The 12,443-nt window shown below is 50.0% G+C and overlaps 4 protein-coding genes and 1 non-coding gene across 5 annotated transcripts; 3 read left to right on the top strand and 2 right to left on the bottom strand.

The window, feature by feature from the left end:
• Positions 1-845: 845 nt before the first annotated feature.
• On the top strand, positions 846-2,504 carry Aspvir_000369 (putative oxalate decarboxylase; the record flags this gene model as incomplete). The annotated part of the gene is made up of 7 exons (XM_043265505.1): positions 846-1,122; positions 1,177-1,266; positions 1,317-1,332; positions 1,376-1,547; positions 1,589-1,656; positions 1,703-2,328; positions 2,383-2,504. The coding sequence occupies 7 exons, from the start codon at positions 846-848 to the stop codon at positions 2,502-2,504; spliced, it is 1,371 nt and encodes a 456-aa protein (XP_043121440.1).
• Positions 2,505-2,552: 48 nt separating this feature from the next.
• Aspvir_000368 (uncharacterized protein) lies at positions 2,553-3,360 on the bottom strand (the record flags this gene model as incomplete). The annotated part of the gene is made up of 2 exons (XM_043265504.1): positions 2,553-2,702; positions 2,767-3,360. 2 exons carry the CDS (start codon positions 3,358-3,360, stop codon positions 2,553-2,555), a joined length of 744 nt encoding a protein of 247 aa, XP_043121439.1.
• Positions 3,361-3,761: 401 nt separating this feature from the next.
• Positions 3,762-3,874, top strand: Aspvir_000367. The gene has a single exon. It is a non-coding gene; the product is annotated as a tRNA-Leu (tRNA).
• Positions 3,875-4,224: 350 nt separating this feature from the next.
• Positions 4,225-5,472, top strand: Aspvir_000366 (glycoside hydrolase family 88/105 protein; the record flags this gene model as incomplete). Its single annotated transcript, XM_043265503.1, has 3 exons — positions 4,225-4,843; positions 4,897-5,327; positions 5,377-5,472. 3 exons carry the CDS (start codon positions 4,225-4,227, stop codon positions 5,470-5,472), a joined length of 1,146 nt encoding a protein of 381 aa, XP_043121438.1.
• A 4,683-nt stretch (positions 5,473-10,155) lies between these two features.
• Aspvir_000365 (protein kinase domain-containing protein) lies at positions 10,156-11,673 on the bottom strand (the record flags this gene model as incomplete). Its single annotated transcript, XM_043265502.1, has 2 exons — positions 10,156-11,088; positions 11,158-11,673. The coding sequence occupies 2 exons, from the start codon at positions 11,671-11,673 to the stop codon at positions 10,156-10,158; spliced, it is 1,449 nt and encodes a 482-aa protein (XP_043121437.1).
• Between the last annotated feature and the right edge of the window lie 770 nt (positions 11,674-12,443).

Genomic DNA, 12,443 nt, shown 5'->3' with positions numbered 1-12,443 from the left:
CTACTGACAACGTCGGCTAGCGGAAACCGGAAATGATGCACCGCGAAGCGAAGTGGGGATTCTGCAGGGGTGTACCTATTCTTGGTCGCGGGTATGACTCGCCGTGCGGGGGATATGCATTACTGCTATAGTATGCAGTACTATAGTATGGGTAGTATAGTAAGGATGCGGTGACGTTCTGGGTAAGTACAGGCCGCAGTGCAGTGCAGTGCAGGTGGCGAGCGGGTTTTATCCGGGTTATATGGATATCGGTATCGGAGGAGGTTTCCTGACTGAGTTAGGGTTAGCATGGGATGCGATGCGTCGGTTTGGCTTGGGTCTTGGCTGGCTTGGTTTGCTTGATTTGAGTTGTATGATATGGAATGAGATGGGATAGTATTTGTGCTTATTGTCAGTGTTGGTTTATGGTATCTTTGGTGATATGTGTGTTCGTGTTGAGTATATGGTATACTGCTGGGATCTAACTGGATAAGGTACTGACTGGTACTGCAGGTATCGACTGATGGTTCTATCATACCCCAGTATGAGGAATAGTCCCACTGATGTCACTATCACATCCTTGATTCTTCAGGCTATCTAACCCCTCAAGCGCCCCATTGGCCTGCAACATCACCTTCCCCCCACGAGACTGGCCTCTGCTTGTCTACCATCCCCGAGGATCTTCGCTCATGAGGGGTACCGGTGCCTGTCGACAATGCCTGGATTGGACTCAACTGGACAGGGAGCATCCGTCTGTCTACTCCGGTGAGGGGTACAGACCCTGTTCTTCTCCTCACTGAACGTGGTATATAAAGGAGTCACTTCACGCAATGGGTTCGACTTCGAACCAAACCAGAGAGTCCACAATGAAGTCGATCCACATTCTGCAAGCTTTCCTTCTTGTTCTCTCCTGGGCCAATGGAGCCCCCACGGCCCAGCCTTCCAATCCTCCGCTGAGAGGCTCGGAGGATCTGCTGGGTTATTCCTCCTCCAATACCATCACCGAGCAGTCGACCGAGGTCAAGTATACCCTGGTGACTGGGCAAAAGGACGATGCCAATAACGGGGTGTATCTTGACTTTGAGGGCGTGGACAATCCCCAGCCTATCCGGGGAGATTTGGGAGGGACGGACCCGGGACCGAGTATGTTGTCGTCGTGCGGTTTGTTCTGACGAAGTGGGTCGGCTGACGGCGCAGGGAATTCTTACTATGATCAGATCAATAGTGATAAGCTGGCTCCTCCTGGGACGGATCATGGTCAGACGATCAATGCGCAGTGGCCGATGGGTATGTCTTTACCTGATGACGGTATGGTGGACCATGCTAACTTGTCATAGGACTCAGTCACAACAGGTAGGTCTGCCCTCTCAGCTTGAAGGAGGTTGCTTATGAGTAGACTCGGCCACGATGGGGCGGGATGGGCCCGACAGGAGAATACCAACGTCATGCCAGACGCAACGGCCATGGCTGGAGTTGACATGAGGCTTGAGCCCGGTGCGTATCGGGAGCTGCATTGGCATGTCGCGGCGGAGTGGTCGTTGATCCTCAATGGATCCTGTCGTATTCAGGTATGTGGACCCGTCTTTTCATCGATGTTGCTGACCGTCAGGCCGTCAACGAGAATGGGGAAACGTTCATCGACGACGTGAGCGAAGGTGATGTCTGGTTTTTCCCTCCGTATGTCACCTCGTCACACTGTCATGAACAGATACTGACCGGCTAGGGGCGTTCCTCACTCCGTCCAAGCCCTCGACACAGGCGTTGAATTCCTGCTCGTCTTCGACGACGGATCCTTCTCCGAGGATAATACGTTCCTCGCCTCAGAAGTCTTTGCACACAACCCGAAAGAAGTCCTAGCCAAAGGCCTGGGTGTCCCGATCACGGCATTCGAAAACATCCCCGATGACGAACTGTACATCTTCCCCGGCACCCCTGCCCCCAAGGACATCGAGGCCCAAAACGTCTCGACGGCAGCCGGCCCTGTTCCCAGAACGCAGAGCTACTCGTACCACTTCTCCGAGCAGCCCGCCCACGAAGTCGCCGGCGGATCAGTCAAGATCGTGGATCCCGTCACCTTCCCCATCGCCAGTAACTTTTCTGCGGCCGTTGTGACCGTCAAGCCGGGCGGGATGCGCGGGATCCACTGGCATCCGAGCAGCGACGAGTGGACCTTTTTCATCCGCGGCCAGGGCCGCGCAACGCTGTTCTCGGCACCCAGTACGGCGACGACCTTCGACTACCGCGCCGGGGATGTGGGATACTTTCCCAAGTCAAACAGTCACTATATCGAGAATACCGGGGACGAGGACCTGCTGTTCCTTGAGGTGTTGCAGGCAGACAAGTTCACCGGTGCGTAGCTTCCCCTTTCCATCCTGTCTCTAGAGTCGAGCTAACAGGATACAGACATCGCACTAGGGCAATGGATTGCATCTACGCCGCGACAGATCGTGGCAGATACGCTGAAGCTGAGCAATGAGATTCTGAGCAAGTTGAAGACGGGCAAGCAGTATGTTGTTGCTGGATAACGTACATACATCATGTATATCAATCACGAATGACCGATAGCCAACAAATCAAGGCGCATACGGCGGCGGTAGCTCCCCCTCCTCATCACTCGCACTGGACTTATCGTCCTCCTCCGACTCGCTCTCCTCCTGTAGAACCTTGTAATCAAGCCTCTCAACCTTAGCATCTGGGACAAGAGCCTTGCCCTTCTTACCCTTCTATTCGTGTATCAGCATATCAGCATCACTCAACCCCAGACCAAAGATAAAAGAAATCACTTACATCCATCTCCTCAAAGACCACCTCCCCCTCCCCAACCCTCCCCACCAACCGCCCACTATTCCACACCCCAAACCGCATCCTCATCCCCCTAAACTCCGTCCCGATAACCACACACTCACTCACCTCGCAGTCCGTCAGCACCGCCCTCTTCACCCGGCTCCGGAACAAAGCCACCCGGTCCAGCTTGCTCCGCCGGAGAAGAGAGTGCGTCACAGTCGAGTGCAGCACCGTGCTCCGCCGGACGGCGCTATCGCTTACCGTGCTGGCGCGGATCTCGCTCCGTCGCAGACGGCGGACATTCGAGAGCGAGGAGTTGGTTGCGTCGAGTGAGCGGGCTGCGGGGACGTTGAGGAGGGTTGTGTTGGTGAGGGTGGAGCGGCGAGTGGAGGAGTTGGTTACGGTGCAGGCGTGGAGCTTGCTGCGTTTGATGCTGATGCTGGCGCTAGCCTCGGGTGTCCTGGTGATGGAGGTGTTTTCCAGTGTGGAGCGGAAGATGGAGTCTGCGGGGGTGAGATTGGTGAAGGTTGTTTTGGTGGTGGTGGAGCGGGTGATGGTGGGGGAGGAGGGGGTTGCTTCATTAAGTGGTTTTGTCATTTTGCTATTGTCTGTCTTCTGTTGTCTGTGGTTTCTACATTTGATGAGGCGGATTGATAGAAGATGAACGATGGTGCAGTTATGTGTTCTGGAATATGGCTGCCTGTTTGCTGACGGCCTGATCCCAGCGATAAATGTATGTTGTGACTGGCTATTCATTGTTTGTTTACGAGGTGGCTGATGGTTCTTTTACTATTAGCACACCGCCATTACTAGTAGCGAGTGATATATCCTTGTCTGTGGGATATGCCACTGAATCTAAGTCTAAGGTAAGGTTCTTTCTTGGTATACAGATTTCTTGGTATTCTCTGTATACTGGTGCAGAAGCAATATCTTACTCCAGACGGTTTCAACCAACATTGATGACATTATATTAAAATATCGACCTACAAACATAACAAGGCAAGATGGCCGAGTTGGTCTAAGGCGTGAGGTTAAGGTAAACCTTAATACCAAACTCCCAGAGTTTCCTCATCATCGTATGATGGCGTGGGTTCGAATCCCACTCTTGTCAGTACTCTTTTGTTCCTCATTTTTTTCCCACATGTCAGCACCATCCCCAATCCCATACCCCGCAACCTCCATCAGATATTATGATGGACGACTACCGTGAAGATTCTTCATATTTCTCCACCACTCTGGTGGATGCCCCATGCCAAGATGGCTAGCTAATTCTCCGTTTGACATTTCTCCGTCTGCGTAGGGGTCTTGGCTCTCCTGTCTCCGGCCCGAGATAATGTAAACGATCCTTAGGATGCCTTGGAAGTTCTTGGAACATGGTATAAGAGCGAGAGGACTGTGATCCATCGTCCTGCGGTCCTGCAGGATTGTATATGTGGTAGACTAAGATAGTATCACACGAAAATGATTTCAATCAGCAAATCCGCACTGCTTGTAGCGGCCCTGAGCGGCCTCTCTCAGGCGGCCAACTACACGGAATGGATGGCTTCGTCCTTCATGACCAAGAACGTCTCCCTGTCCCGCAACTACGCCAATGGCGTCCTCTACACCGGTATGGAGTTCGCCTATAACAAGACCAAGGACGAACGCTACTTCACCTATATCAAGTCGCAGGTCGATGCCGTCGTCGACTCCTCCGGCGGACTGATCAACTACCCCGGGTCAACCGTCTCGCTCGATGACATCCGCATTGGCCTAAACCTCCTTTGGCTCTGGACCAAGACGGGAGATGACAGGTACAAGATTGCGGCTGATACCCTCCGCGAACAGCTCAACTTCACCCCACGCAACAAGGCGGGTGGGTTCTGGCACCGCAAGCCCACGTACCCGAATCAGATGTGGCTGGACGGCATTTACATGGCGGAGAACTTCTATGCGCAGTACACCGCGTGGTTCCAGCCGAACAATGCTACCGCATGGGACGACATCGTGCTGCAGTTTGATCTGATCGAGGAGCACTGCCGGCTGAAGACCGGATTGTTGGTGCACGGTTATGACGAGAGTAAAGTGGCAGTCTGGGCTGGTATGTCTCCGACAGAACTTCCTGACCTCACCGGATGATCCTGACACCGTCAGACCCTGTTACCGGCGGCGCACCCCATGTCTGGGACCGCGCGGTGGGCTGGTACTTCGTGTCGCTGGTCGACATACTCGACTACCTGCCACGGTCGCATTCTGGCTATAAGAAGAACCTGCGTCGTTTCCAGTCCCTGGCGACAGCCCTCAAGAAGACACAGGACAAGTCTGGTGGATGGTGGCTCATCATGGACGGAGAGTACCCGCGTGATCCCCGCAACTACATCGAGAGCAGCGGCACCGCTATGTTTACGTATGGATTCCTCAAGGGAATTCGCAAGGGATATATCCCCTCCAAGGACTATATGGCTCCCGCGAAGAAGGCGTACGACCTCATGGTGGACAAGTTCGTGGAGAAGAATGCGAATGGCACACTGAATTGGCTTGGCACAGTGCAGGTCGGCAGTCTGGGCAGCAATGGCACCTTCGAGGTGAGTATGAGCCTATATCTGATCCAGAAAGTGATCTGACGATTGTTAGTATTATATCTCGGTTCCCGTGGTGCAGGATGATTACAAGGGCGCTGGACCTTTCATGTATGCCAGTTATGAGATTGAGGCTGCTTCCAAACAATAGATAGACGGGATGGCAGACCGTGGAAGACAAGGAAGCGGTCCAAAACTTGGCGGGATTTTCGGACTCCGGAGAATATTAATAGCCCACATGGCTGAGTCAAATTTGAATGTGACTGCGAGACATATTCGTATCCGCGGAGCTTTCGGACAAGCAAGATTCCCGTAGCAGCAGCTGTGAGCCTGGTGGATGATGGGGAACGTTACGTAGGCTATTTTTGCCGAGAGGACATGGCAAAAAATATATGGCCGTCTGTGCCAAGGAGCCTCGAATGTGAGTCCATCACAAACTAATACTGTAGCGTAGGACTAACTCTGGAAAAATGAACTCACCTGACCGGGGGAAATAGTGATGGTGGCGTCTAAGTGAGGCCAGGAAAGAACTAAGGGGTAGCATGGAGCAAAGTTCATATAGACCATGAATCCTTCAATCGAAGAGGAGGTGTCGGTGAAAACAGAATCAATCATTGTGCCTGCTCAACTGAATGGTGATAAAGGATGGATGATATTTTGTTGGTCTACCACCTAAGCCCCTAACCGACCAAAGGGAAGCCTTGTCTCAGCTTGGCGCGGTGTTTATGTTCACCCTAAATCGCAGCCTAGTCCGGTGGACCTGTCAATCGACTTTGCGTCTCTTTCCTTGGTATGGTCAGGGAATATTTTGGTAGGAATGACTAGGTTATAATCAAGAAAGCACTCATCCAGCAGACTACTCTTATCAGTCCACGAGTTCACTTTTTGACTACCAACTCTCTATCACAGTATCACTACTGAATTTATCTATCCATTCATCTCCATCATCAATTGACATTGATCAATCAAAACAAGAAAAAGTCATCAATATCATGCCACCTCTATCCAAGCTACGGGCCAGAGAAAGGCCTGCAACTGACTACGAACGATGGCTCAATTTCAATCCCGATCAAGATCCATCCTCTCCTCCAAAATACGGGCCCGATAGAAAGCATCGCTATGTCGATGATTCGTCCGTCAGATATGCTCCAAGCCGCCAGCTCATGTTGTAGGCAGCATCCTCCCATTGCCATTGTTTATGTCCATCTAACAACCGCAGCAATGATCAGCGCAATATGCCACCCGGACATACCCGTCATCATCGAAGAATTGCACATTCACAAGGTCTAGTTCGAGGCATCACGTTTTTCTGCGCCGTCTTGGTAGTCATACTGGTCATGCGGATGTTCGTGGTCTCGCTCATCCGCGCAGCCCAACGACGAAGAGGCATAGAGAGACAGATACAAGAGGCATCCCAGCGACAGCAAGACCCTACAACCTACGAGGATAACAACGAATTGGGCGAGTTGTGATCATTTCGTGTTGCAATGCACAATCCTACCTACGCCTACATGACATCCGATGAATGTGTGGCCACACAAAGGTGTCCTCGCCAGCCTCAGGACAGATAACTGAAGCATCGCATTACCTGACAGACACTCAAATCCCGAATCGCCGGGACAGTACCAAGCCCGTGTTTCAGACAATATGCGTGGCGTCGCGCCGGACTTGGCCAAAGTATAATCTCCAGGCAGCTGGATTCTTCTCAGCATGCGTGTCAACGGCGAGGACTGGATTACATCACAGCAAAGCGCTGTGGAACAATTGGATACAGTGCACTATTCTCCGGAAGGCTTGTTCCTAACCTTACTGAGGTCAAGCTCAGAATGAGCGATTCTTCGTGATTGGTGGTTGGTGGAGTTTGGACGATAGAATATAGTTGCCTAAAGACCTTGCTCCTGGCATGCACCCCACGCGCGGCACAACCACGTCGATCAATTTTGGAGCGAAGATACAAGGCAACAGGGCTCTGTACATTTTTGTCGATGACCCTGTATAGTAGAGATGCTGTGTGTAGTCTCTTGCTGTTACTGACCTAGGATTCTTTTCTCTGATACACTTTTTAGAGCAGATAATACTAAATCAAGAACAAGCTCCTTACAAACGGCGAGTAGTCTACCAAGAGGTCACACTGTGACTAGTATTTTTACCTTCAGGAAGCCAGAACCCACAAAATAGAGTCCTATCATTCCTATGAACGGCTGCATGACAGGCAAAGTGTATCATTGTTCTTTTACCATTTTGGGGCATTTCAGAGCACTCCGCTCAAGCTCTGACTCAATTTTGCATCCCCACAGGGTCCAACTGCAACCTCACAATCCCAGTCTAAATCCAATACAATTCAGGTAGCGAAGCAGACATGTCTCAACCCATCCACCTGAATGTATTTGCAAGTGGACCCTTGTCTCATGTAATTTTACATCATTACATGTGAATGATGTGGTAGCCTTAGCCCTTGGGGCTAGTTTAGACTGGAGCGATCTATGGTGGACCCTGAGTCCCTGTGCTAGACTGTTATTAGCAACGGGGATCACCGATAACAGACCAGTACCGAGTAGACTAGAAGAAGGCCAGGCACTAAGTAGATTAAATGTCTAAGCCTCATTATATGGCAATGTATTAGCAAATAGTTAATGTAACATGTCAGGGGTGATCTGAGACTGGTTCAATGTGTGTAGCGAATGATTTAGTGGAGTAATGGTCTCAGAAAGAATTTTCACTTAGGTGCTGAGTTTGCTGTGATGCAATGACCTAGGGGCCCTGTTGTTACTATAGGTTGCTAATGAGAATTGAAGGTGACCAGTTGATGCGCCTATTATTGGGTAATATGAGGCTTTTTGAATGACCAAGTACGGTTTAACTGCATTAAGAAGATAGGGGCATCTGGGACTCTTCTAGTCGTGAGAAACTGATAGATTAGATGAGAATAATTCCCGTAGTTTTCATTATATATAAGTGAGCTTGCTATAACAGAATTGTCAATAGTAAAGTGTGTGCTCAAGCCTTGCTCAAGGACTATTCTCCTCTAGTCTTTATTAGTCAATCAGGCATTCAGTGGCCTCGATACAAACTATTCGAGACTCGGTGCTATCCTTAGAGGAAGTAGACCCACAAGAATGATTCAGGTTGTTGCTGTCATAGTGATACGGGTTCTGGCACTCTGCTTCGCACAATAATACACTCGGCTTGGTCTTCTGCGACAATGCGCAGGCCGGGCTCACTACATTGGGCCGCTTTCCTGCCAACTGTAGAGAAGCCGAGATACTTGTCGGTGATTTTGGCATTGGCTGGCCCCATGACCGTCCGGACGCGGTCAAACACACCGTCAGCCCTGATCTGGTTCTGGTAAGGGCTATATCATGTCGCTGTCCGTGTCCGTCCCGAGGGCCATTGGTGCTCACATCGACCGGTGCATCGTTGAGATCCGTGTCGGGGTTCTCACTTGTGTCGTCTGATAGGGACGAGGAGGGACCCTGGTTCTGGTGACTGGACCAACGGTCTCTTCAACCATCCGATTGTGATTGTACCTCAGGTGTTGCCCAGGTCTGAAATTGTAGTCCCTGATGTTGTAACTGATAGAAAAGGGACTTTATATATCATTCCTCGCCGTCGCTCTCTTCCCAGGGGACGAACTTCTCCTCCCGCAGCTCCAAGGTCATCTCTCCATTGTCATTGTTGAGGATCTTCAATGTCTTCCGCAGACGTCGTGTCCCTGATGGGTGGTTGACTACTCACAGCTGTGGACGGAGACAAATACCTCGGGCAACGACTACCTTCGTTGAAGCCGGTGGCTCGCACATGCGCCAACGCCGTTGATATTTCACTCTGGGGTCCTTGGAGTCATTCTCGCCTCTCGGATTCAATACGTTGATGACGAACCAGATTATGTGAGCAGGAGCCTTAGCTCGAGATCTTGCTAACGATGACACGAGGCATCGAGGAAGTCGCTGTAGGTTCGCTTCGCAGCCAGATGATACATCAAAACTCTAACTGTGGCATTGCGGCTATACACCTTTGGGATAGTACAAAGGATCGCCGAGGAAGACTTGAAACAATTGGGTAGGTCTTCATGAAGGCGTACAGGTCCAGACTTTAAAATTCTTGGACAGGTGCGATAGCTCGTTGATAGCCAAGAGACTCGCATTCTGGCGGATATAACAAAGTGTCTAGATAATGATGAATTGTGGTAAGACTGACAAAATGCGCTTGATTCATCGCTCTTTACAAACTGCGAGCGAGGAATGTTCGTGTCCGGCTGTTAATGCGCCACTGGTGTATGTATGACATGTCATACACTGATGGGACTTGGCTACATGTACTGTCACCAGTAACAAGTAGAATCACCAATGATGATTTATCCGCATCGAATGGCTGAACAGTATGCAAATGCAAGGCACACGGGTCTGCTGATGCATGTTGTATGCCCTAATTGCCCTTTGACAGGCCTTATTTTGACATGCACATCACGAAACAAACATATATATATATATAATCAAAAAGAGGGAAAAAGGAAAAAAATCTCTGCTCTTTTGGAAGAAATGCTCTGAAATGCATGCAAAATTTTGAGTCTGCAGGTATGCCCATCCAGAACTCCGACCAACTGTATGATAACCCAAGTACGAATCCCAACAGTCGACACCGAAGCAAAAATATCCAATTCGCATCTAATATATGCAACCGTCATATACAAGGGTCGAAATATAGCCACAGTTCCCAAGGAGTCTATAGATTCCATTCATTAATATGACAGCAGCGAAGGGTTAGAATGTCACATATCTGCCGATCGGGGAGCGGCGGTCTCTCCAGAGAAAACAATTGACTTTCGATCTCGTGATCAGATTGGAGATCTTTCACTAGCTCTGACGAGATAGGTTCTGTTACTCGATGCCCTTTCAAGTAGGTTAAGTAATTCTTGGTGGAGTTGCTGGGAATCGATTCGGTCGTTCGGCTCGATACGAACCATTTTCCGCATGATCAAACACAAGAGATCATAAAGCATATCAGAACATCGTTCATGTTCTGATAAACGGGTCACCCATGCCTTTACCGATGGCCGTACGTCTCTGAGATCAGCCGTGTAGAAGTAATCTTCGCTGAATTCATCCGTCTCACCACCTTCGGCACCGCGAAGCTCGGCAAACTCCACGATAGCATCGAACCCAAGTACTATCCAGGTAATGAACTCCAAATATAGACAGCCAAGACTCCAGATGTCCCACTTCCGAGATATGCGCAGGTTGCGATGATTGTCTGGAGGCCTATAGGTTTTAGTACCAAGCACGCCGGCCGGGTCACCATTGGATACCGATCCGATGCTATGAAGACTAGCCAGGCCTAGGTCCGTGATTTGCAATATTCCGTCCGCGTCAGTGCATCCTGGATAAGATGGGAACCACACGATGTTCTCTGCCTTCAGATCACCATGACGTCCGAAATGACGGCCGGGCTGACGTTCGTCCGGCAGCTGAAACCCGTGGATCAAAGACAGCGCGCTTGCGAGGCCCGTCATTTGCTTCAACGACCACAAGACTTTATGATAATCAATCTGTCCGAGTGGGATTATCTTCCAATAATTTCGTAGGTTGACGTCTGCCCATGGAAATACTAGGTGAAACTTGCCCCCCTCCTTATAGGTAAATAGAAGACTGATCAGATGAGGATGGGACCCGGACGTTCTCTTGAGAGTAATATGCATATCGCGCTCAATTTGAAAACGTGAAGGGTCGGAAGAAAAGAGTTTCTTGACAGCAACTACTGCTTGTCGATCCTAGCCATCAAGCCATGGTGTTAAGCGGTCTTTCTCACAGGCATCGCTGAAGTTGAGATGTCCACTTACCCGGCAACCAGGAAAATTCCAGAAGTTATGATGAGCAGGATGTATAAAGGCCTGAAAGACCTCACTGAAGCCGCTTTCGATCTCAATCTGTCCCGAATTCGTGAAAGGTAAGATTTGAGCAACCGGAAAATCGTAATGTTTGCCCTGCTCAAACACCGGAGCCAACATGCGCCATTGCTTTTTCGCCAGGCTCTTGACCTCAGAGTCACTCCATTCAATTAGAGTCCTGATATCGCGGCCTCCGTTTGTCTGCAGTGTCACTCGCTCGCTTCCAGCTCTTGCAGACTTCACGACGAAAGGCAAATCGGTGTCACTTATCCCCTCATCCAGAAACTTCAAGATATCAGCACCTCTTTTCCTACTGACGAGGATTGCGAATAGTTTCATAGACGTCTGAACAATTCTCCTGGCTTCTGCCTCTGCGTGGATATCTTGCACCAACCCCTCCTCACGAAGTATGTCCTCCACTTTGGATTCGGTGATAAGTTCTCTGAGACTGGACAGTGGGACATACATTACGTGCCCTGAACTGTAAGGTTCGATGCTCGCACTGGATAAGGACTCTTGAAGCTGGTGGAGAGGACTAAAAGGGCTAGAGGTCACATCCAGCAAGGAAGATCGCCTCGAGACGGAGCGGTCAGATTGTAGTCCAGATGAGGACTGATGGTCCAGATGAGCGCGATGGCAATGCGGACGGAGTCCATCAACTCTGGCCTGACTGTCAACGACCGATACGTTCGCAGGTGGAAAGGATGGATGATCATCGGAGTTAGGATTCGTTCCAGACCGGGGAGACTGTCTGTCGGGACAAACTTGTCGAAACAAACATATGAACGGTTGAAAAAGACAGCGTAGAAAAGCCATTGTTGAAATGTATAACAACGTGCACAAACTCAATGTATCAGGATTTGGGTGATGATTGTTCGTAGCCTTGCCTGGCGTAGAGTATCAGAGGAAACATGGGCAAAGATCAGTACAACGCCGGCTGAGGGAGAAAAACCCCTCAAAGCACGTCAAAAGGCTGTAATATAAAATGACAAGACTGGAAGAGCAATTTCGTATAAGGCGATGCTGGGACTGCGATCGAAGATTAAGAACAGAAAAGCAAGGAGAAAGGGAGAAGGTGATGACTAGTTGAGGGGGAAAAAAAATTGCTCAGTTGATTCTATTTGGCAGAAGTGAACCAGATCGTTAGAATGCAGAGTAATTTGGATGTGAATGGTTGCATTTAATCATGATCTGCCGTTGCATGGTTGACACCCACGAGCGACGAGAACGGGCACTGG

Source organism: Aspergillus viridinutans, assembly GCF_018404265.1.
Source record: "Aspergillus viridinutans IFM 47045 DNA, scaffold_1, whole genome shotgun sequence".
Taxonomy (NCBI): domain Eukaryota; kingdom Fungi; phylum Ascomycota; class Eurotiomycetes; order Eurotiales; family Aspergillaceae; genus Aspergillus; species Aspergillus viridinutans.
The sequence above is the reverse complement of the archived record's forward strand: the minus strand, read 5'-3'. Positions and strand labels throughout refer to the sequence as shown.